We start from the raw sequence: 23914 nt of genomic DNA, 5'->3' as shown, positions 1-23914 counted from the left end.
AGGTGTTTATGTTAACAGTACCGGTGGCTAGCTGGTTCAACGTGTTGCCCCACGTTTATAACACCGTTTATTTTGATGGTATAATGAAATTCAGTTAGATTGACAATGAAAATAGTTGGTACCTTAATTTACAACAGAATAATCAATATATATATTAATAATAATAAGCTTAATTTGGTAAGAGCTAGCTGAAATAACCATAAAGGGGTTAACGAGCCAGTTAGCTCTAACAGTTACTGTTAACAAATGTAGCATTTTAAACCGACTTTGATTTAAAAAGTAAAAGTAGCGAAGATAACGAGAGAGAATATTTAGATGATTTATTCAAGGTTGATGGATATTTTGGATGAGTTTTAGATATTAAACATCGCTGTAGCAAATAATAGCCGGCCAAGCAGGAAAAGATAACTAGTTAGGCCCTGTTCACACGGCGTATCCGGATAGTCCCGTTTACGAAAAGCTGTGTGTTTTCAAGTGGCGTATTCATCAGATACGTGTGGACGGAAGGCCAATCAGAAAAGAAAAAAATCCTTTTTCAAAAAGATCCGGATACGTGTGGACGGAGCCTTATACTACACAGAAAAACAGAGAAACGACGATTTAACAAATATTTTTTAATATTTTGTACTAAAAAAGTGAAGAAATCGCATAAAAACTTTTTACCTTCGAAAATAAAACGTCTAGGCTTTTGAGCTTTCCTTTAGCAATTAAATTTCAGTTTTTTATTGGTTTTATGTTATGACATTCATGTTTTATAATATTCCAATTTGATGTATTCTGATTTATCAACAAATATGTAGCGGCTTCGTAATTTAAGGAATAATTACTGATGCTATCGTTGCTCTTTATGATACCGGTGTCATTTTGACCATCACTACCCCACTGGGGTTGACTTTAGCACTGAAGGAATTCTCAAACACACCAAGATCTTCATGAAGGTAAAGGTCTCGTACACTGGCTTTAGAAGACTGAATACCAACCTACAGACAAGAATAAGAAGCGCTGTTATAGTTAAGCCTGCAGTCGGATATTTTGGGTCTTGTTTAGGCGGCATGGGATGATGCGGCGCTGTATCTCACGGCTGTGTTGTTCAAGCCTGGGGTCGCGCATTCGTCCCGGGTAAACCACATATGTGGGTTGAGTTTTGTTCACCCCTGTTGCACATGTCAACGGTGATATGACAGGGAGGGGAGGGGGTGCACGGTGACATATTCTCTGTCACATCATGTGCGCACATGTCTAACTCAGAACTTCGTACTTTTGATATAGTCACTAAGCCATGTCAACATAAAAGGTTAGGGTTAGGGTTAGGGTTAGGGTTAGGGTTAGCAACCCATCATTGTAACCCTAGTACCCTATCACTTACCAGTTTGAACGGTGCTTCCATATCAACAGGCTGATCAGTACGGCGACTGAACAACACGACAGCAACAGTGCCGTCAGACAGCTTCTTGGCCCAGATTTCTTCATTATTACTCTATAAAAAAGATTGACATTAGAAAAATGAATAGCAGGAAAAATGGGAATGAAATGTGACCCATGCGAATAGGAATGAGAAGTGATGAACAAACCTTAGTCAGCTGTCTTCCTTGGATGCCCAGTTTGTCTTGATTAACAGCAATAACTTCCCTGTAAAATTAATGACATCGACAAACTGAACGTTAGTATTTTCCATGGAAAGCTATGAATAGAATCAAAATCCATGTTTACCCACATTAGGCTACATCGGCATAAATCTAGTACTCTTGCTAAGTTGTTTGTCACAAGGGAAAGACCAAACAAGAAAAACCTGTCTAACCTGTTAAGTAGGATTTCTTTAGCCCAGGATGCAATAGTCCGTAGATCAGCTGAGATGATCAAGGGCTAAAATAGAATACACATAAAATATTTTATTTTTATTTTTAAACATTTTATCTTGATATAAAATTCGAAATTATCTTATATTCCAAAAATATCCACAGACCACTCTTCATCCTGGAGACTCAAGTTTCCCCATGGGGAGGGAGGGTGGGGATTTTACACCTTTCTACCCTCTGGGAGTTTCAAAGGAAATCCAGAAAGTATACCCTTTATAAAAGCTCTGTTTTCTTCTATAAGAATGCTATCAATATTTTCTGATTTTCTGATATAATCCTAATAAATTATGGATTACCAGTTGTCAATATTGCACAAACTTGTAACTGCAAACTGTGAGCACTGACATTTAGTTATTTGCAGCCATCAATCAAAAATCATCATGCAATACCATTTTTATTGTTTGACTTGCAACAGTAACAAATTTCAATGTGCAACACACAACTATTGAGTTTGGGTAAGAATGAAAATTAAAGTAATATTTGATGTTAATGCACAGTAAAGTTTGTCGTTCTTATCGAGGGTTTTACTTACAGAAGCCATGATGGCCCAGATGGCAAACTGTGCTTTGGATTCATCTTCACTCAAACCAAAGTCTCCAATGATCAGCTGTAAAAACATTTGAATATCTGTTAGGTTTATTCTGGTTTTGAAACAAGTCTCACATCTTTTGTCTTTTATATCCTGTTTGTAGGAAGATAGTTGGGTGGGTAGGTGAGTGCATTGCTAAATGAGAGCATGGGTAGGTGAGTGTATAGGTTGATAGATAGGTAAGTTGGTAGGTGGGTGGAGGGTAGGTATGTCAATCTTTAGGTAGGTAGGTAGGCAGGTAGGGTAGGTGGTGGATGGGTGGGTAGGCAGGGTAGGTGGTGGATGGGTGGGTAGGCAGGGTAGGTGGTAGATGGGTGGGTAGGCAGGGTAGTTGGTGGATGGGTAGGTGGGTAGGCAGGGTAGGTGGTGAAGGTTGGATAGGTAGGATGTTAAATAGGTGGGCAGGTTAGGTATCGACAGACATAGACATATATGTATAGACAGGCAGGAGGGATGTAGATAGGTGGGTGGGTGGGTGGTGGGTGTAAATACAGAACGTTACCTCATCTGGGTCATTCCAATGTCCAGGTCCTGCTGCTGGGATAAGAACATCTTGCTTTTTAGCATAGTAATCTATAATACTTGTAACACTATCCCATGAATCCTAAAGAAAGTAATAATGATAAAGATATGGAGGGAGATGGTAACAGGATATTTACGACTAAACACTGATGACCTTGAGACAAATCAATCAAGGTTCATTTTTTATTGCAGGTTGACTCTGGCAGCCATTATTGGTTGGGAAAGAAAAAGGAAGGCTAGGTTTACCTGAATGTCACCATAGTTTCGCCATAGGTTACAGTACTTTGCTATTAACTGGTAGTCTGGCTAGAAGATACATGGAATGAACAATTATTACTATCATTAAATGATCATTATTATTACAGCCCAACATGCAAAAGTATGACCACATTAAATATTTTTGCATACTTCTATGCACAGGCTTTTTGCTGCCAAACAAGCTTATTATTTGCCTTATTTGGTAAAACCAGCGAGCTTTGCATCGAAATATGTTGCCTTAAGCATAAAAGAATGCAATACACTATTGCCAGTCATAATTTTGCATGGTTTGCTGCAGTACTGAATCATTTTATGATGATGCTTTCAATGGTATCAAAGACATCTTATGATTACCTCCAATCCTTTACCAACCAAATAGGCTGGCCAGCTACAAGAAAACACTATTGGTCTTCCTGTGTCATTTAATGCCTTTGTAACTTTTGGGTACCCTGTGTCAAATGTGGTAGGATCGGCATAGCAACCATCAAGCTTAAGGTAATCAACTGTCCAGTTGGCAAATGTCTGGAAAAATAATTATCAATAATAATTTATTGATAAATAATATTTTCAAAAAACCAATATTTTGCTGAAGAAAAATAATATCGATTTTTATATGTTAAGTGTATGCTATATCGATTTTGTACTCCAAAACCACCTTTGGGATGATCTAAGGTTAAATAAATAATTTATTTAATATGAAATACCTACGTTCATATCCTGTTGAATGTGCTTGATAGATCCAGGATAACCACCACAGGTCAGAGTCCCATAATCTAATAAATAATAGTAATAAATAATGATTACATAATGATAACATTGATAGCAATGATGGTGGCGGTGATGATGATGATAATTATTGGCATGATGATGATGATAATGGTGACGATAATGTTCATGGTGATGATGATGGTGGTGGCAATGATGTTGATAGTGATGACAATAACCATAGTGATGTTTATAATGGTGATAGTACTTTGTACCTACCTGCATAAATGCCAAACTTTAATCCCTTAGAATGAATCTACAAAATAGATATTAATTAACAAAGAGTATTGAGTGAAGAATAATAAAGAGCATAAGGTTTTGATTGACATAAGGAAACTAACATAATTCGCTAGAGCAGGAATTCCATTAGGGAACCTTTTGGGGTCTGGCTGCAGCTGCCCATCAGATGTACGGTTATGGGATGCCCAGCAGTCCTGCAGAACAATTAATATTGAATATATATTAATTTATCATCATATACATCAGCCTAGAGACATCCAAAATCTTTCTTTTTTTACATTTTTAGAGATGATATCAAATAACTTACATCGATGGATACATATTGATAACCAGCATCTTTGTAGCCATCATTAGCCATGTGATCTGCCATAGCCATGAATAGCTTCTCACTATAAAATACATAACTCTAACCATTAGAATAAGCCTTTTCCGAGTTCATTTAACATGATGCATTGGGTTCTAGATTGGGTATAAGCAACACCATACGAGGCATGGTGAATCAAAGGTGTTGGTACTCAATCTACACCACAATGCACCATGCTTACTATATCTGATAGCAGATCTATAAGCAATGTAGAAGTCATTCAATAGAGTGATCCAAGGTTAATGGATGCCATCTTGCCAGGGGTGCAAAAGCATTGGGGCGAGCGAGTGGCCAACGCATCATTATGCCAAAACATGCTCACACATGTTTTTGTGAAAATGACAAGCAGTTTCCCAATCTTTGGACTGCAAGATCGCATATGTTAAAGACCTGAAATTCTATAAGTGGCCAAGAACACTTGGCAAGATGGCATCCATTAACCTTGGATCGGTCTATTAAGTCATCATTAACTGGGTACCTGATGCAGTTATCTGGATCTTTATCGCAATCAATGTTACACCGAAAACGTTCCCATTGCATCCATCCCACTACAAGAAAGAAGGATTAAAAATAATAATCGCTAGGTATTAGAATAAATTTAAACTCCTCTACTTTTACCAATTTGTATACTAGTCTATTATGCTTTTCGATCAAACCCTCCCCCCCCCCCCCCCCCCCCTTTCATACACAATCAGAAAAATGGAAACGATGAACAGTGCCCCTAAGTTAACCAATAAATCGATCGAAGACCATGAAGTACGTGAATATAAAAGGATATATTAAATTAATATATCTGACAGTTAGCTGGACGATTATTTCTAAAGGCAAAATGTAGAAGTATTTCGCGAAGTTTTTTATGGAATGTATGATGTTTGTCATGTGACATTATATCAGGATACTATATCGAGATTACCGTAACGTACAGCGAGTATAGACCGTATAAGACTTACTCGGAGGTGTCAATGCAAGGCCATTATCAAGGCAGTTTACACCAGAAAGAATGCATACAATTATTGCTGAGAAAAGAGTTAGAAAAGAAAGAAATCTTGGACATTCCATCTTGACAGAAGACTTGCTCGATCAAACCTTCGATTTGACGACCAATCGCAGAATACAATAGATACGACCAATCAACGGGAACCGGCGCTCCGACCAATCAAAATTCAATATCAACAGAGGTTTATCTGTGATTGACCAATCAGGAGGAAGGATAGAAATAAGCTTCAACTGAACCGCGGATTTCAAATAATCTTCCAAAATGGCGGAACTTTCATTAGTGAAAACTCCTGAAGAATGGTGGCCTTCAGGGCTTAAATTACTGGAATTAGAGTACGAGAACTCGAAATTACTTGTTCAACAAGATGGATTGATGTTTGAAAAGTGGAAAACAGACATCGATCTGTTGATAAAGGACGAAAAATTGCACAGAGAATCTCGAAGTTGTGAGAAGTTGAGCCAAACGAGTAGAGAAGATAAACGACTGCTACAGGTAAACAACAAGACCAGTTACATTATAGATATCGAGTATTCCGATGTAAGAGAGCGATAATTGACGTGATTGCTAGATATTTATATTCAAAGCACCTTATTCACAAAATCAAATCTTAAAGAATTGGGATGCGTAGTTTTGTTTACATCTAGGGAAACCTAGAAACGAAAAATGTTGTAAGGATTGTCTATTAAACAGTTACTGTAAAAGATATCTTACGATCTAAAGACAACAAAGATAAAACATTATTAGCTTAAAACACTCTTGTTATGTTTGTGTTATTAACTTTTTCTAGGATCAAATACAATCTTTGGAGAAAGAACTGAAAGGATCTAAAGAGACACTTTGTCAAACGAAGGAATCCCTAGAGGTATGAGCTATGAATGATTTGCTCACAACAAATACTGTTTATAGCGTCTTTAACTTCATTATGTACTTTGTTTATAGAATGTCAAAGAAAAAAGTAAGATTGAGAAAGAAAGACTGCAAGAAAGATTGACAATAGAAGCGGAGGAAAGACATGTTAAAGAACAAGAAAAATTCAAAAAAGAAAAAGATGGTTTGAACGAAGAAATAGAAAAATTGAAGGTACGAGGAATCGAAAATTATGATCAACCAATCTTTGAAGCTAGAGGAGCATGTCTAAAGCACTTGATGGCAAATTAAAGGCAGTATCAGAATTACACTCCATTTCCTTCAAACAATTATTGTTTCAAGAGGTGGCATTGAAGTTAATACAATAAAATGTATACAAACTGACCCAAATGCAACAACTGTTTAAAGGCAATATTGTATAACTCTGATATCTGCTATTTGAATTTAAGAGTTGATTTTTATGGAGAGAGGAAAAGCAGACAAAAATCCTTGAAACACAGGAGAGAACTGACAAGCAGCTCTACTCCAATACAACACCTAGCCAGGTTATTGCATCCCATCTGCATTGGTGAGAGGCAGCACATTAGCAGTGTATCCAACCCATGCCTTCAATTCCTATACACATTTTAAAGATAGTAGAAGGCCCTAGAGGATTGATACTAGTGTAGTAGCAGGAAGGGTATTATCGAAAGAAAAAACATATGCCAGGGGGGGGGGGGCAAAGGGTGGGCTGAAGACCCCCCCCCCCCTTCAGCAGAAAAAAAAAACAAAACAAAACTGAAGAAATAGAAATGGAAGAAACTCAATTAGCCCCCCCCGCCTAAAATTTTGGCTGGATCCGCCCTTGACTGTACCATGTTACTTGACCTAATGAATGAATGTTTTGTAGAATATGAAAGAAAAGTTAGAATTGGAAATGAGAGAAATGGAGAAGAACCTGAAACAAGAAGCAGATGAGAAATCCAAACAACAAGAAAAAGAGGCAAATGGCAAAATAGAAAATCTAAATAAAGAACTCCAGACATGGAAAGTAGGTGTTTGCTGTTTGTTGCTTTATTTCTTTTTTTACCTACTTGTTTGTATGTTTACAAAAAATTACATTATATGTGTAGACCTCTTTAGGTTGGATTTAATGTTTTCCAATTTAAAAGCATGTCATCCCCTAGAGTATCATTTCTTTGTTTAATGGTTGCAAATGACATGACAAGACACATGAACATGTTTAGAACTCAAAAAAAGAATCGTATTCTCAAGAGAATGGCATGTGGTCTGCATTAAAAAGATATCTGTTATCTCTATCATAGGAGAGACATGCCAAGGCAGTCCAAGAGGTAGATGATGTTCAGAGAGAATTAGCAAACAAGACTATTGTTTCCAAGGTACAAATTCTGCTTCCATTTAACATTTATTGGGTGTCTATTTAATAGAATAGTAGATATATTATTATACCTCTGACTGCCCCTGTAAGGAAGTTTGCATGAATCATAGAATCTGTGTGATTGTAACCTCAGGCGTGAAGTACAATCTTTGATGATATTTTTTTGGTTTTTTTAATAAAAGACTAAAGCAACACAAACACAGAAGAAGATGGCAAACAAGGCTGTGATGGTGGAAACAGAATGTGCCACCATAGGTATCCAAGCAGAAATACTAACTGATTGTGACAAAGAAGGCGAGATAGTTCCCAAGAAACAAAGCAAAGCAATAAGAAAGAGCGTACATGATAGCTGTAAGGATTTGGAATCTTTAGAACAAGCAACTGATGGTGAAAGAGGCCAACAGTCTGACAAGCAACTAAAGAAAAACAGACATGACAGCAAAGCAGAAACTAATGGAGGTCTAAAGAAACAAACACAAAAACGAACGAGAAATTCACGAAAAAACGTCCAAAGTAAACAGAAGAAAACTTCAGATAACGAAGATGGAACAGGAAATGATGAGGAGCACAATGGTCATGTACGCGGGGATGTCTCTACCGGACCACAGGAAAACGTGTCTTCTGAGACACACGACGATGTACCTACCGAGATGAACGTGGAGGTAGCTACGGACACAGAGAAGGATACACCTACCGGTGCGAAGTCTAACTCACGTACAGGAGCACAGGAAAATTTACCTACCGGCGTAACGGAGAACCAATCGACTGGACACCAAGCACCGGACAAAGAATCTTCTAATCAAACCGTAAAAAGAGTGCGTAAGAGAAAATGTACCAAGGAACCTTGTAAAATAGATGAATCAAATGCGAAGAAAACCAAGTCAAGTTGTAAAAACAAAGGTTCAGTGGAGGATAAGGAAGTAGAAGAAAAAGACAGTCGCGACGCGCCGGGTGATAATGGTCAGCAGAAGAAACCTAGTGTTAGAGACAAGACCGAGACATCAAGCAATTCTGACAAGCAACGAAAAACATCTGAACGAAAGAAGAAGGAAAACATCTTGAAGGATAAAAATGGAGGCACAAAGCCTGTTACCGCCAATGGCATGAGGTGAGTTTATTCAGACACTTGTTTCATTGATAACATTATTGAATATTGTATGACCGTGTCGTCTCATAATCAGACGTCATAGGAGCGCCCTGTTTTGCACAGGCACATACAGTCTAACAAATGGGTTAAACGTGGTAGTTAAAAAATTGTTCATGTATACGATGAAGAAGGTATGTTAATCTGTATTACTAGCAGGGATTATTTCAAGCTACTAGATAGAAATAGGCAAAGAAAAGGAAACATGCCGGAAGGGATGGATTAAACAGTTACTGTATCCCGGGCCATAAATCCTATTATAAAGTCACTAACTGCTGCGAGATTAGTATTGACTTACGTGGATAGTCTAGGGTACAGACAGACGATGACGGAAGGATGACCCATAACGTGCTGGTCCTACCGCGACACAGTCAGTAGAGACGCCAACAAGACTGATATCCTACTGAACAGTTCTATGATCCACCACGTGTCGATATTAATATCTTATTAGTATAACTTTATTTTATTACTTTCTTTCCATATTATAGTAAGACCAAATACCCCTCAACCCAGCCATCAATGGGTGACAGGACACGACAGTCGAGTATCGCCGAGATGTCTAGTATACTAAACGGAACGAAGCGACAAAGGACGTTGTACAATACGAAAGACACTTCACTCATGGTGTCCATCTTGCCTGTACAGGTAAAAACTTGATAATAGAGGGGGGTCATCCTTTCATGATGATACTCCTGGGGAGGGATGGGTCAGTTGTTGATACTCCTGGGGAGGGAGGGGTCAGTTGTTTATGATGATAACCCTAGGGAGGGAGGGGTCAGTTGTTTATGATGATAACCCTGGGGAGGGAGGGGTTAGTCATTTATGATAACCCTGGGGAGGGAGGGGTCAGTCATCTATGATAACCCTGGGGAGGGAGGGGTTAGTCATTTATGATGATAACCCTGGGGAGAGAGGGGTTAGTCATCAAGGAAGGGGTCATTCAGTTCGTTGGTTCATGATGTATAACCCTACATTCTTGTATTCGTAGGAATCCTTTATGAACTCCACCATGTCTCGAGGAAACAAACCCAACGGAACCATGCCACCGTCACTTTCCGCATTCATGAGGAGCTTCATTGCACCTAAACTGAAAAAGAAATCCTCTTGATTCTGGGATGCCTGTGCCGTACTTCACCACAGGTACCCCAACCCCTGTAAATAATAGGAATTTATTTGAGTGGAATGCCGATCTACTCATTATCTGCCTCTTCTATTGTATCAAAGGCCTTTTAGATCAATCTTAACAATATCAATACTTAGGATTCTATATATATATATATCACCCAATCAATGAGCACTTGAGTAGCCGTTTCTCTCGTGATCAATATATCCATTTGACAAGAACCAACAAGTGAAGTAAAACGATCTGCGATAAGCCTACAGACCTCTTATTGAATTAGACATGATAAAATGCTATTCAAGTTATTCCTGGATGTTTGACTGACTGTTAATGGCGGGTAGTGGGCGTTAGCTACACGTGCGCATGCACGCCTTACCGTACCAAAACAAACAAGTTAAAAGCTTTGTATTGCTTTACCAGTAGTCTTACCAGTACAAGTAAAAACATGATTATGCTAAAGGTTGTAGATGATGGATATTGATAGAAAGGCAGGGTAGACTTCTTGCCGCCGACCAATTGCTCGATACACACGTTACAGTAATAAAAAACGCTTTTCGTCAATAACTTTCGTTTTTTTCTACCATTTGTTGTTATCTCATCCTTCGACGGAGACATAGCGACGCTTTTTCACTTTTTTCAATTTCGCTTTTATCAAGAAAGCTTATCGCGTTGTTTGGGTTTTTGAAAGTTAAAGGGTTTTTCTAAACATTCGATCTTATTTTTGACTTAATGTGTACTTTACGTTCAGAGTATGAAGCTGATTAATCGTTACAAAACCTCGTACGTGTTCTGTCAAGGTCGGATTTCACGGGTGAATAAGTCGAGAGCCCATATAACTTCTTGTTTACGAAGCGAGTATCAATTAGCTCGTCTAACTCAAGGCTGGTATGCAGAATTAATGTTCGATGAATAAAATCAATATCATGAGAAGTACTCTCGAGATCTTGAACAAATTGGAGTTTGTCTTGTACTGGTTTTACTTAATGGATGGTAATTTCTGAAGATTGTCCGGGATGCTTTGCGCTTAAAGACACACCTTACAGAAAAGTCGATCGAAATATCTTATCAAGGTTACAGACCGGCGAATATCGCATTGGTTACCATGGAGTATTGCTAACGTGCCGTAAACATACCTAGCAAAGCACTATTCGAGTTGAAATATTATCAGTACAGATTATATTAGCTATTCTCAGTCAATCGCGAGACTAGCTATATATATTGTGTTGTATTTAGTTGGGAGTGAAAGTTTCTATCCCTCGCAAGAGTTGTTTTCACAGATCTATGGGATGTTCGAGGGGTTTAGTTGATATTGTCGATATCGTTCCAACTTCTTGCGTTTTCAATAATCGAGCTTTAATAGACTTTTTATCGCTATCGACAACGGAATCAAAAAGTAAACAATTTGATACAATCGCGGCGTCAAAACATCACTTTACTTACGATGTACGGTTCTTTATACGATCAGAGTAAACAGCGGCTGTAACATAAGCGATCGAGCAAAATGAATGGGGCGGTACTTCCGTATAGCAAAAGTAGAGAACATAAATAAATGGCTGTGTCCTGGGGAACAAAAAACGTCTTACAAACTAGAAAAGTCGGCCTATAAAAGTTACGTACCAAGGATTTCGTACGTGTGGTTTGTCACTGTATTTCGTTCTTGTTTCATCAAGAATAAAATTATAAATATGGAGAGAAAAGAAAGAATAAATAGAAGGGAAACAAAGAAGCAGAGAGTAGCCTAAACTGACATCAGCTCTATTGAAAAATAATCTCAATTAACTTGGAAGGCAATTAAACTTTTTTCTGACAAAATGAAAACTAATAAATACTAGATTATCAATACTAACAATGAATTTTTACAAACCATTGTCGTAAGAAATACTTAGGTCATGAATTATTCCTTAACCACCATTGTGAAGCATATATTGAATTAGGACATTTTTCAAGTCAATGTCACTAACTGTGCAGCGGTGTTTTTAGCTTTCCTTTCACAAGATACCAAACAAAGGTACCTTTTCAGTAGGGGGCATAACTACACTCTCTCTAGGGGTCCTTCTAATGGTATTACGTCACTACAATGTGGTGATTCTATTGGCTAACGTCTCTCTGTGGGTGAGGGAACTACTTGTAGCTAAAAGCTAACTGGATGTTATGCGCTAAAATATAACTGATACACCTGTCAGCCAAGCATTATGGAAAATATTTGCTTTATAATATAATGCTCCCATTTTTATGTTATCATTTTATTTATTTGATCTCTTTCCTTTGGTGCTGTGAATTTTATTCTAAAAACAATATCGGAAGTTTTGTCTATTTTGATGACGGTTCGTCCTTGTTTACTAGTCCCTTTGGTTCTCTATAGATCGATATAAACTGCACTTAGTATTTTTTGCTGTCTTATCTAATCAATATGGTTTCCATATGGATCGAATGTGCTTCTAAAACGATTCTTGTCTTGTTAGTGAAGATAGAATAGATAGGATAGATTCCTTATTAAAAACGGCAAAAACACTATAAATGAAATAAAGGCGGAAAAAAGCAAGGAAAGACAAACGAAATGCTGCAGGAAAATCAGAGAAAAACTGCAAAAGGAACAAGATATAACACGATAAACACAAGAAAAAAACTCCGAGGATAATAATTAAGAAATACCGCCCCGACTAAACTGCAAACCGTTTCCATTAAATAAGAAAGGTTCTCAAAAACACATAACTTATATTTGTGATATTTATCCTATTTTTTCCTTTCGTTTATTTCCGTTTTCTGATTAATTCTTCTCGCAATTTATCTACGACTTTTCTTATTATGGTAGAACTTTCTAACTCTGTCGTTTAGTGTAACGCTTCCTGCAGCTGTGCATAGTGTCTATAACGATCTCTGGGTGTCCAATATGCTAGGTAAAGCAGATTATATATAAATTATCAAGGAGTTCTCTTATCTCCTCCTTGGTGATGCGCGCTTTAGGATCTCAAATTCCACTAGAACGTCTCTTAATTTTGGGTCGGTTTCATTCTTTAGATCTGCCGATTGAATCCTTTGACAGAAGATTTTAATAGCTTTAAACGATGAACAAGATTGCAGTTCAGATAAACTGGAAGTATAGATGTCCATCTGTATTGCGTGTTTGTTTATATCTACACGATATGGTATTCACTTTATATCGCGATTAGCTTCTATCGCGATTGACATTGGCCTCGGAAGAGCGTTCGGTATTTGAACTCGTTTGTTAAGAAAGGTTTTCCAGTTTGCCTCTTTTTTTTTTTTTTTTTTTTTGATTGACTGTTTCCATTCGATGTTGAGTTGGCGGTTTTTCTTTTTCTTCTTTTGTTTTAATTATTTAGTTGTTATTGATATTTAATGTTTTTTAGCAGCCTCATCTTTTTCTGTTTTTCTTTGGATTTACCTACTAATAAAATCTAGGAAATGCTGTATGCAATTCTCAAGAATTCAGTTGTAAATAATAAAAAGCTATTCATTTTCTAACATAAGTCAAATACGTGGTCTTTTTGCAGTGCATTATCAACATCACGTCTAAACCAACCTCCAGTTGCGGAAAGTCATTTAAACTCCGTCTTTAACAAGTTAGCTGCTAAAATTCAAAGCCGTCTCGCACGCGGTGATTGTTCAATCTAGAAAGCAAACAAATCGAAAGTCGCCAATGGTAAATTAAAAAAAAAACGTCAAGAAAAATTTAACTCGACATTGTTTTGTAAACTGCAGAGCCGTGTTTTGGCAAGCAGTTTTGTTTAGCAATAGCCTGGGGCGAAACTCGAAATTAAAACTTTCACAGTCAAACAGAACTAATATTCGTGTTATTTTTAGTATATTTCTGAAAGAAAATGTTTATTTGACTCCTGAAAGTAATTTCTAACGCCTTTAAGAAGATGATTTGTAAAGGTTGAGTTTGACTGACGTCGCTGGCAATGAATAAGGTTTTTGAGTGCGAGAGTTGTAGACTTCAACTAGTTTACTTAGATTCAGAATTATTTTGACTAGATTAGTACTAATATCCTATAGAATGTTATATGCATTCCTCTTATTGGTTCGATGGTAATGACAACCAAAACTGAGGGAAACAAAGCGAGCACACGGCGGCCATTTTAACAAGAACGTTTCGCTTTTATAATTTGAATTTGATAACTTTACAAGTGAATGTTTATTAGATGTAAAAATACCTATTAGTCATTATTCATATTTACTTGTTTATCTTTGCTATGGCAATCTTACGTGGATATCACAAAAATGTTTGTTCTTATGTACCTTTATTGTGTTTAGTTTGGCCAAGAAGTTTGCGGTCAAAAGTATTAAAAAAATAACATTCCTGTTCAATCTTTCCTTTCCTTTATTTTCTTTCCTTTACTTCCTTCAATTTTATTGCTTTCTGTATTATTTTAAAAGCCTGTTTTAAAATAATGTCATAATAATCAATAATCCTCTGAATATTGTACAATGAATTTTATATTCAGGTAAAAAACTCTACACGGGACTAGTTTAATTTTAATATCTTTCGTCCATAGCAGCCTTGGGGCATATCCTCCCTATTTTACTCTCGTAGATCAGCTTTGCTATCTATCTAATTGTTTCGTGGTAATAGCCTTTGTCTAAAGACTAACAAAAAACCCGAGGGTTGGCTAACGACTAACGGGTTGCTGGTTCAACAGTGAAAGGTAAAGACGAGTACGATGCTAAACTGTATTCTTGTAGATTTTATGAGTTCGACCCTGATGTCTAGTAATTATGATCCAACAATATTCAAGAAGTCATCGTGAGATTATGCTTGTTAAGCCGTATTGATAACCTAAGCCACTTGAATCGCAATTTCAAATAACTTAGTTGTAACCATTGACATAGGGCTTCAAAATGGTTATCTATTTTCTACAGAAGATAAAACTCCTTCGGTCAGTAACCTATACGATGTAATACCGTATATATTGTTCTATGTACATTATAGGCCGATTTACTACATCGTTACGTGCCCTCAGGCAGTACAGACTGGTAGAAAGCTATTAAAAATACTTGGTTACTCGTGTCAAAGCAAGCATTCAGTAACACCGGCTAGTACAGAGTGAACCTTACCGAGGCTAAACGCAGGTTATAATAACGGCTGAGAATCGTGTATTAACGGGGAGAAAGATGAAAAGAAGCAAAGTTTTCTCGTATGTTTTGGACTCCGGGACTTATTTCTAGATAAACTTAAATTTGGAGCTCATTTTTACGAGAATAAGTATTTTTTTCCCTAACTGATCAGGTTGTAACATTTTCAGTTACAGTCTTCATCTTCTTTGTCAGAATAAATCAATCCAGACTCCAAGACGAACCTTAGGAATTCTTTAATTTCGTAGAATAGCTTGGAATCAATGATGTAGTTAATGCTTAAGTATTCATTGACTGCAAGACGTACAATCTAAAAATAAAACAACATTATCTTGACTTTCCACAGTGGAATAGTACGTGTTTATGCCAATGAAAGAGCTGATGACGCACTTGATTGCAAGCTATAAATGTTTCAATGCCCTCTGCTCAACTGACTGACCGGCTTATTAAGCTGTGCTTCCAAGGGAATGAATAAAGCCTGGATTGTTTCCGTAGGCCACCAGTAAGTATACAGCTCCGAGTTGGTAAAAATTAGAGGCCTGACTGAGCCCGAAAAAAACCACAAACAGCTCCAACAGAGATTACATCTGCTATGACACCAAAAGAAAAAAATATTCCTTAGAAATTTTCTTTTCACACGAAACCACTCTCTTCCTTGCCCCTATCGAAGCTATTTGCCGCTATGCGTTGGGTAATTACCTCAACACATTCTTCTTAAATCGGCAAAACCTCGATTCATTTTCACCACTCATTACTTGGTTTATTCATTGCACGATACCTGCAATCATTATATTTGGTAATCAAGTAGCTTTGGAATGAGTCATTTCATATTCTCCAGCGAAACGATTGTCAAACAGTCCGGTAAACCAACGCGTTGGGATAGCATTGGTGGTCGAAGAGAAGAGGTTTTTTCATCAATAAGATTATTGAATAGTGAAAGCGAAGGTGATTGTCCCAGTAGGAGCTAGGCTCATTAAAGCGTCTGAGAGATACGAATATAAACACATAAGAAGCTTTCAGATGATTTGATCACCAATACCTCTCTTTACCGAAGCCAGCCAATATACCAAGAATTAACTTAATAGTCCACAGTTTATTGATTTTTGCAAACTAATAAAAGAATGAAGACGATGAATGTCGAATGGAAATGAAAGAATGATGGTAAAACGACGGAACTTTGTATCAAAAAATAATAAAAGTAAGGGCGGATTTTTTGGCTTAGCGATAAAGTACCTTCAAGTTCGCATGAGCGCAAATCAAGAGAGTCAATAACAGAGACTACCGGCAGTTTGAGTCAAGCCGAGTCTGTCCCCGTTCCCTCGAGTTAAACTTGCCTTAAATTTTAAAGAACTTATTAACACTAAACGAGAAGCCAACTGTGTGCTTTAGGGCCTATCTTTCATAATCTACCAACCAATCTTCTCCCAATCAAGCCTAAAACGTTGTTGTTTTTTAGCTAACCTTCTCTACCAGATAGTTTGAGAAGACAGTTTACTCGGTGGCCTTCAACGAACCAACACAGTTTGAGCTCACAGACAGACTCCTTTTTTGGTCGAGGCGAATCCAATACATCCTGAGTAGCAAGCTATCTAATCTACCAAGTCCTAGGCTCCCGTCGATTTTTAATTTTGTTCTTGAATTTCAAACAGCCTATCAAGCTGTTTCCATGAATTACGCTACAAGACACTTGCATGGCATCAAGAATTCCTTCTTAATTCTACCGTGGAGCGATGTTTCTAAAAAATTCATCTTGCTATAGATAGGATGAAAAGTGGCCCAGCGGGCGATGTTCAAAACGCTCTTCGAATCTGCATTTTAACTAACACATGTCTGACTAACACAATCGGTATTCCGCGAAAACTAGCGATTTCGAATTCCATTACGACATTAAATACAGACAAACCTCCATCAATAAAAACTGTTAGAAAACAAATTGGGCCGATTGCCCAAGTCTAATAGGAAGAACCATGATGAGGGACGAAAGCCGAAGTCGAAACAGCGGGATGGGAGCTCAATATACGAGGTGTGCTTAAAGAAACCCTTCTCATTGGACACGTTTTGAAAACCTTTGTTGGAAATAGGCCCAGTAGGAAAAGAGGTCTCGCTGAGCACCGGAATACCATTCATTTATTTGGATGATTTTTTTAAGTACTGAAATAACTGTGTGTAGCACAGCGTGAGCATGCGTAGCCGACCACAAACCAGCAGGTTTCTTTGACTACAAAATAAAAACGTGACAAACATCATCTATTAAAAAAATACAAACTTTTGTTAATCTATTCACAGCGAATATACCAGAATCTATCGCATGGGAAGAAACAAATGATTCATAAAAGACTAAAAGAATTTGTCTTGTCGAAGCATAGCCGGTTAGAAGAATAGAGAGTCGAAGTGTTTTGGATATCATATAGATGTCTGGTAGAAAGAATCCTGTAGCTTCGTTCATTCCATGTTTGATATTAAATGTATAATAAATCCAATACTTTGAGTCATTGCAAACGATTTAGCTGGCATTTCATGCGAGGGCCGGGATTGAAGAACTTGGGGGTGTTTTTTCCGTGACAAGGTGCTGTGATCTAACAGTTGGATATACCAAGTACCATAGGGTTAGTTTTTGTCGATCCCTCCAATCACAAGCCAACTACACCTAAGCGGGTAAGGTGAAATGACTACTTGAACAATTATGCAAAAATTTATGCTACTGAGGCGATTATGATTGGCGCTTTTGGGCCGCAGCACTACAATAGCCTTGGGCAATAAAAGACCGCGCTGACAGCCAATCAAAACAAAGAAGAGAAAAGCTATTTAATTTAGATGACAGCTGTAGGTCGGTGACAGTAGCCACGACAGGGGGTTGCGCACAAATGCCTTGAGTCTATATAAGAAGACTGCGTCCCATAAAGCCACTGGTTAGTTTGCTCGTCGCTTCTTTCTATCATATGTGTACTAGTTTTACGGTACCAGACTAGTTCGGAGACCCACTCACTACATCGATGTGTTCCAAGATAAGGTCAAAATAGGCGGGCAAGCGGCGAAAGACAGCTTTGTTAATCAGTGCTGTTGTATCTGTCACGAAAGTGATTGATAGATGAATTGGCTCGATACCCGCTTCACTGAGTAGTGTCACCGTGCAAGCTTCGCACTTCAAATTTGGACTTTGGCGGTAGAACTACCTCGATGGGATATATTTCCTGCATGGAACAACAAAAGAATACAACATCATTCAACTATCTGTACTTATGTTTGGATTCCTGTCATGACTCTCTGGATGGTTAGCGTGAAGTCGTAGACGTCGAACTCAGACTCGTCAACATGTCCATATTGGTCTAACATGTACTCATATATTATATTTGTGCTACTGACTATAGCTTGGTCTACATCCACTAGCGGATTTCCAAGCTCATCCGGTTCTGATTGCAATGTGCAACTTAAATGCACCGGGCCTTACGAATCTCGTATGGAACAAGCAAGAAACAGCAAGTTAAAAATGTGTGCCTCACTGACTTTATACCAGAAATGTTTAGATCGCAGAAAGTCATCGTGTCGAGCAGTTATTTATTATCATACAGTCAAATCATTAATACCCGTCCTCATGAGGGAAAAGTGTAAGAATATAACTTTACCAAAGAGTGAAGCCGAAATTCTAAAGCTATTCAATAATGTGGCGAAAATAATTCCTCTGGATCCGAAGCCTACCAGTAAGCCACGGTGCAAGGCTACGAATCATGGAAACAGGTTTAGTAACGTTAGCTCTATTGAGAAGCGGTACTGTGGATTATTTGGAGACCCCCATTTGAGAACGTTCTATAATTCGAAGCAAACTTGTGTTGTTGAGGGAGCCTGGCCACTCATTGACAATGAATTTATAGTAGTTCAAGTGACTAATGTTCGTTTGGTTGACGGATTCAGCGCCACAGCAACCAACAAGGTAAGGAAAGACCCTTTTCAATTTCATTCAAGAAACTTACTCGTGAACAAACAACACTTAGATCTGCATAATGAATCGATATCACGCAGCGAAGACCTTCCTTGCATATTGGTGAATATATCACACTGTTTTCTAGGTTTTAGGTTCGCTTTCTTGGAAGTGCTTTCGATAGATAGTAAAACTAGTATTAGTACTGACATGTCTGTTATGTATGTTAATTTCATGGTTAACTATATTGGATCGCTTCGTAGTAAGCCATTTATTTTAACCCTAGTTTAAGTGTTGTTGCATATTCAAACCATACTAATAGATAAAATGACAATATTTGCTTCAAAATAACGAAACAAATTCAGTATCATCACTCGATTGTCATTACTCACACGTCTTTTATATTTCACGTTTAGATCACTATTATCGTCAAACAAGACGTCGAGAGCTGTGTGGAGCAGAAAGCATATCAAGCGAAGTCCGGAGTATTGCCGGTTGAGTTTCGTGATGGCTCGACATCTACGGGCACTTCAAGTTGTAAAGTCCAAGTTATGGAACTTATTAAAGACTCTTTAATTCAAATTAAACTTTGTCATATTGGAACTGACATTCTAGTTCGTAAAGTTGGTCAATTCTTGACCTTTCATATCAGAATGCCACAACAGATTGCCAATTCACGACATACGAAAGGACTTTGTGTTGGTGGATGCCCTAAAAGAGAAATTATTGATTACAGAGAACTCTTATCTTATACGGAAGCACAACTCGCCAAAGCTTTTCCAAAGAGAACAATAACTCGTAGAGAAGCAAAGCAAAATTGTGAAGATTCAAAATTAAAGGGTTTCTATTTAGACTCTTGCGTGTTTGATCTTCTTACAACAGGAGATCGAAACTTTACTCTGGCTGCAGAGACTGCTTTGGATGATGCGTTTGAACTGGATCCATCAGGGACCGTAAAGGATCTTACAACTTACAAAGCTACATTAGATACAGATCCAAATACGTCGAGGGAGAACACACGAACTAAGTCAAAACACAACGGAGTACCAACGGCTAATTCGAGTGCTACTTTAACACTCTTTATTCTCGTAGTTTTATTCCTCAGCTTTCTGTAATAATTAAAACATTCATTGAATTGCAAACGCATACATCGTTCACTCATTCGGCCACATTGAAAATATAATCGTATTTTGCTTTCTTTTTTAAAGTAAAGCTATAAGGATATGAAGAATTTTAAGATTGAATAGGTCCTACATATGTAAATAATATCCCACCAGAGAGCAGAATGAATTTATAAGCAAAATTGCTCTAAGATTTTGCATTATATTTCTATCGGCAAATATTTTGGAAAAAAAAGTAAAACGGGCTGGTTGAATAGTTTCAAAGTCAACAAGCTTCATTTGGTTTGTTTTGAGAAAAAATTAATTTATGGCTAGTAATATTTGAATGCACAAACTCATGCACTTGTTTCGAGATTAAAAAATATGGTTTACATTCGTGTTTAATGTTAATGTGGGATTTGGTGAAACTAGTATTTAGTGTTCTCTACGTATTTATTGCGGGATTAATTCTTCATTTTCTGTGCATGCCCCTTGGATTGTTTTTATTCTTGATGAACGCCAAGCAACTAATTGATTCAATCTCCAATACTGATTGCCCTTTCTGGTGGTCTTTAATAACGACACTTGGGTTATCTTAATCGAAATACGATGCTCGTGAGGTACGGAAGATTGAGCGAACCTGAATTATACTCTACTCAATCATTGCTTTGAGTGGAGAGCTAGCGCTGAACAAGATCAAGATTGATTACGGTGTAGTATAGCTTAGATTACAATGACCTAGGTTCAAAATTGAATCTGAATTCTTGCGGAAAGCCTTTATAAACCAGGGGACTCAAAGACAGGATATTTTTGACAGATATATCTGGAGTTCATTCAAGGTTTAAAACGAAAAGTGAATCATGATAAAGCTGTACTCACGACGGGGTGCTGAAAATAAGCTTTGCATTTGTTTATTGCGAAACATATTTTAGGTTTGAGTAGAGCAAACAAATCTGCTGTAGTTGATCGAGTCGAACACATTTAGTGTTGACTTGAAGTGTCACTGTATTGATCTCCGAGTGACTTCAATATAGTCTATCGCATTGCGTTATTCTTGTGGTTAGGTCACTCGAGAATCGACAAGACTTTGGTATTAATTAGCAAGCGAAATATGCGGTCGTCTGATGACCGGTCCACGCGAAAGAACAACTCGTTCCTCCAATAACCAAGTAAAACTACCCGTATTGCGGTTCTCTCACTTCTGCCTTCCAATGCGGTCAATATACGTTATCACTATTCCTGTTTACGCGCAGGTTAACATCAATAAGGCAAGGCGGTAATCAAAATGTGACAAGATCGTAAGATAGATAAGATGTATCTGGAAATTCATCGAGTTTCGGTTCCAAAATAAGATGACCCTGTCATGAGGACGAATGACGAGACCGGTAAATGATGTATTGAACGCGCGCTGGTCAAGTGGTCTACTTTGAGGGTTATCAGTGAAGATCATCAAATGCCTTCATCACTGTAATCCAACAAGAAAGAAAAATCTTTCATCCATGAATTACTGATAAGGATTTCACGTTTCCGCCGTTGCGATTTATGCTTTTTGATTTTTAAGCGTTGTATTGAGAGGAGTTGAAGAGGAAGTCTTTCGTTTTCGGAAGCGATTTGAAAACTCTTTTACGATTTTGAAAAGCGAAATCGAAAAAATTAAAATAAAACAAAGTTTTGGGGAAAACTACTTAACTGTTGTTTCCTAAGGAATTATATTTCCTTTTTAGAGTGTGTTTTTAAAGGTATAATAATGCTGAAGCTAATTGAGTGGAGTTGTTTTGTTTGCACGGCTTATTCAGTCTTCCCCGCTTATCGGTTTCGAAAGGCGGTTCTTGTTTCTTCATATGTCGAGCTGTGAGTACAATTTTCCATCTAAATCAAGCTAAACAAAGAATGTAAGAGTGTGTTTAGTCTGTCGTATTTTAAACAGTTTCCTTGATGTACAAGTAACTGTTTTTCTTGATATGTGTGTTTAGATTTTGTCAATTTGTGCTAATTTACGGGGCGGAGCTTGCCCCCTCAACAGCCACAGACCCCACGGGTTGGAGTTAATGAATTCGTAGCCAAAATCTCCTTGATAATTCACTAAATACACTGAATTTATCAGTCAAAATTAGAAGAAAAGATCTTAGATAGTCGATGTAGGTGTTTGAAGATGGTTTTGGTTGTCGGCAAGCGAGATATGGTGTTTTGTTCAACAGATGACAATCAAAGGTCACTCTCTAATCAACCCGAGCAAACTATGCCAATTACGTTCGCTTATTGGAAAATGAGGTGCGAAAAGAAATTGATAAAACTCAAAAAGAAAAGAACTCCTGGCCAATACCAAGTCTATTCGGTTAATGAACTTTCCCAGTAATAATAACTTATTCGATTGAAGTTTTCGGCGCATTTTGAAGGCTTTGAAATACAGGTATAGTCTTGTTGGGAAGAATTTTCCCATCGACACTTAAGACAATGAAACGTACAGCCCACAGCCCCCCTAGTGCTGGCGATTAGACCAAAATAAGGTCTTTTGTTTACAGATGAACGCGTAGAAAACACACTGCTTAGTCAACACAAACCTAAACCCTAGAACAAAAGATCTGACATAGCAAACAGTAAGCCATATCGCTATTGTCAATGTGTTCAATACATTCACGGACCAGCCATGCATATCTTTTCTCAGGTCTTCCACGAAACGCTTATTTGACTAATCATTTTGTTGTTTCCGGGCAGTTGTTTGAGGGAAATTCTGATGACAGGAACAAGAAGTAGCTTAATTCCTTCGGAAATTAAATCAAAAAGCGTCGGTATAATGATAAACAGGTCTTATTTTAGGTGTCTCTGGATATACTCGATCAATGTCATTAGGCTTGTAGGGTGCAATATACCTCATGTACGGACCATCATACCACGTGATCATAGTCTTTATATACATGTATTATGTACATGCGCATTGAGCAATCTTTTCTTGTCCTTGATTCAACATGAACCTGCATTAAATCTCATATGCAGTTTACTTTTTCCTCGCTGACCGTCATGGTCTCAACCATGCGTTCTGATCTTTCACAAAAACCAATAAAACGTCGTTCAGTTCATCATCTGTCTCAATGAAACGTTAGTATAAAAATATCCCAGAATGCTACAAGAATAGCGAAAGCGAGTTACGATTTTTGATTTGTCATAGCAACCAAGACAGCGGACTGAAACCTTAAAGACTTTGCCTCACGCGATGATTGACAAAGTGGTTTCGTCCAGAGCAGACGAAACGCTGTGATTATGACATTAGTCATCATCTTACTGCTATCGAAAGTACATGATTACAATTCTACTTAGAATGATGTCTTGTACGAGGCCTAAAAAACAAACGTTCTGTCGGTGTCTTAGAAGACCACGAGCAACACACGGCTGAGCAAACTCCTGACGGATGAGATGCACAGGTTTGTATTGACAGACGGTCTGTTATCGTTCAGTTCTCTTCAAGAGTGTGATAAGTATTTTGCCAGGCAGCCGTGTTGATATCTTCAGTACTCTACGGCGATGACCTCAATTACCACTGAGTACACATTTGTTAGCCATATGCTTACAGTTGACGAAAACCACCACATGGGATTCCTGTTGCAACGAGGTCCCTAGAAGAATTTTGCATGATTCTTCCCAGGCGCGGGAGGCCTGTGTTAATCACATGACTTCATTTGATTGGTCGATTCTGAAGTACTCAGCCT

At 37.8% G+C, this 23914-nt stretch overlaps 3 protein-coding genes across 5 annotated transcripts; 2 read left to right on the top strand and 1 right to left on the bottom strand.

The window, feature by feature from the left end:
- Positions 1 to 599: 599 nt before the first annotated feature.
- Positions 600 to 17604, bottom strand: LOC116299921 (alpha-N-acetylgalactosaminidase). Of its 3 annotated transcripts, none has more exons than XM_031708640.2 (14): positions 16656 to 17604; positions 5073 to 5142; positions 4538 to 4619; positions 4332 to 4424; positions 4210 to 4246; positions 3934 to 3998; positions 3580 to 3747; positions 3214 to 3273; positions 2948 to 3049; positions 2389 to 2463; positions 1799 to 1863; positions 1572 to 1629; positions 1367 to 1477; positions 600 to 980 (listed from the first exon to the last, which is right to left on the bottom strand). In XM_031708640.2, exons 2-14 carry the CDS (start codon positions 5132 to 5134, stop codon positions 846 to 848), a joined length of 1113 nt encoding a protein of 370 aa, XP_031564500.1. In that variant the 5' UTR covers positions 5135 to 5142; positions 16656 to 17604; the 3' UTR covers positions 600 to 845. The 3 variants fall into 3 exon arrangements, with proteins under 3 accessions (XP_031564500.1, XP_031564499.1, XP_031564498.1); XM_031708639.2 differs by lacking the exon at positions 16656 to 17604 and adding an exon at positions 9279 to 9473; XM_031708638.2 differs by lacking the exon at positions 16656 to 17604 and adding an exon at positions 5545 to 5674.
- Positions 5853 to 10664, top strand: LOC116299917 (uncharacterized). Its single transcript, XM_031708634.2, has 8 exons — positions 5853 to 6083; positions 6379 to 6453; positions 6531 to 6671; positions 7348 to 7488; positions 7763 to 7837; positions 8019 to 8944; positions 9469 to 9625; positions 9969 to 10664. The coding sequence occupies exons 1-8, from the start codon at positions 5853 to 5855 to the stop codon at positions 10086 to 10088; spliced, it is 1866 nt and encodes a 621-aa protein (XP_031564494.1). The 3' UTR covers positions 10089 to 10664.
- Positions 17605 to 18007: 403 nt separating the features above from the next.
- LOC116299919 (repulsive guidance molecule B) lies at positions 18008 to 20604 on the top strand. Its single transcript, XM_031708636.1, has 2 exons — positions 18008 to 19122; positions 19527 to 20604. Exons 1-2 carry the CDS (start codon positions 18526 to 18528, stop codon positions 20223 to 20225), a joined length of 1296 nt encoding a protein of 431 aa, XP_031564496.1. The 5' UTR covers positions 18008 to 18525; the 3' UTR covers positions 20226 to 20604.
- Positions 20605 to 23914: the final 3310 nt, after the last annotated feature.

This window comes from Actinia tenebrosa, unplaced genomic scaffold (genome assembly GCF_029948245.1).
Source record: "Actinia tenebrosa isolate PJP-AT-01 unplaced genomic scaffold, QUT_ActTen_1.0 PGA_scaffold0__85_contigs__length_37466705, whole genome shotgun sequence".
In the NCBI taxonomy this organism is placed as follows: domain Eukaryota; kingdom Metazoa; phylum Cnidaria; class Anthozoa; order Actiniaria; family Actiniidae; genus Actinia; species Actinia tenebrosa.
Note: the sequence above shows the minus strand (reverse complement) of the source record. Positions and strands in the feature narration are given on the sequence as shown.

What these genes read in the sequence shown, in the direction of transcription:
- LOC116299921 (XM_031708638.2), bottom strand. Translation starts at nt 5,653, where the DNA reads ATGGAATGTCCAAGATTTCTTTCTTTTCTAACTCTTTTCTCAGCAATA. An exon ending in ACATTCAACAGGATATGAAC is followed by an intron (nt 3,748 to 3,933) that starts GTAGGTATTTCA and finishes TTATTTTTCCAG; the next exon opens with ACATTTGCCAACTGGACAGT. An exon ending in AAAGAAATCCTACTTAACAG is followed by an intron (nt 1,630 to 1,798) that starts GTTAGACAGGTT and finishes TTAATTTTACAG; the next exon opens with GGAAGTTATTGCTGTTAATC.
- LOC116299919 (XM_031708636.1), top strand. Translation starts at nt 18,526, where the DNA reads ATGTACTCATATATTATATTTGTGCTACTGACTATAGCTTGGTCTACA. An exon ending in GCGCCACAGCAACCAACAAG is followed by an intron (nt 19,123 to 19,526) that starts GTAAGGAAAGAC and finishes TTTCACGTTTAG; the next exon opens with ATCACTATTATCGTCAAACA.
- LOC116299917 (XM_031708634.2), top strand. Translation starts at nt 5,853, where the DNA reads ATGGCGGAACTTTCATTAGTGAAAACTCCTGAAGAATGGTGGCCTTCA. An exon ending in AAGAACTCCAGACATGGAAA is followed by an intron (nt 7,489 to 7,762) that starts GTAGGTGTTTGC and finishes TCTCTATCATAG; the next exon opens with GAGAGACATGCCAAGGCAGT. An exon ending in ACAAGACTATTGTTTCCAAG is followed by an intron (nt 7,838 to 8,018) that starts GTACAAATTCTG and finishes TTTTAATAAAAG; the next exon opens with ACTAAAGCAACACAAACACA.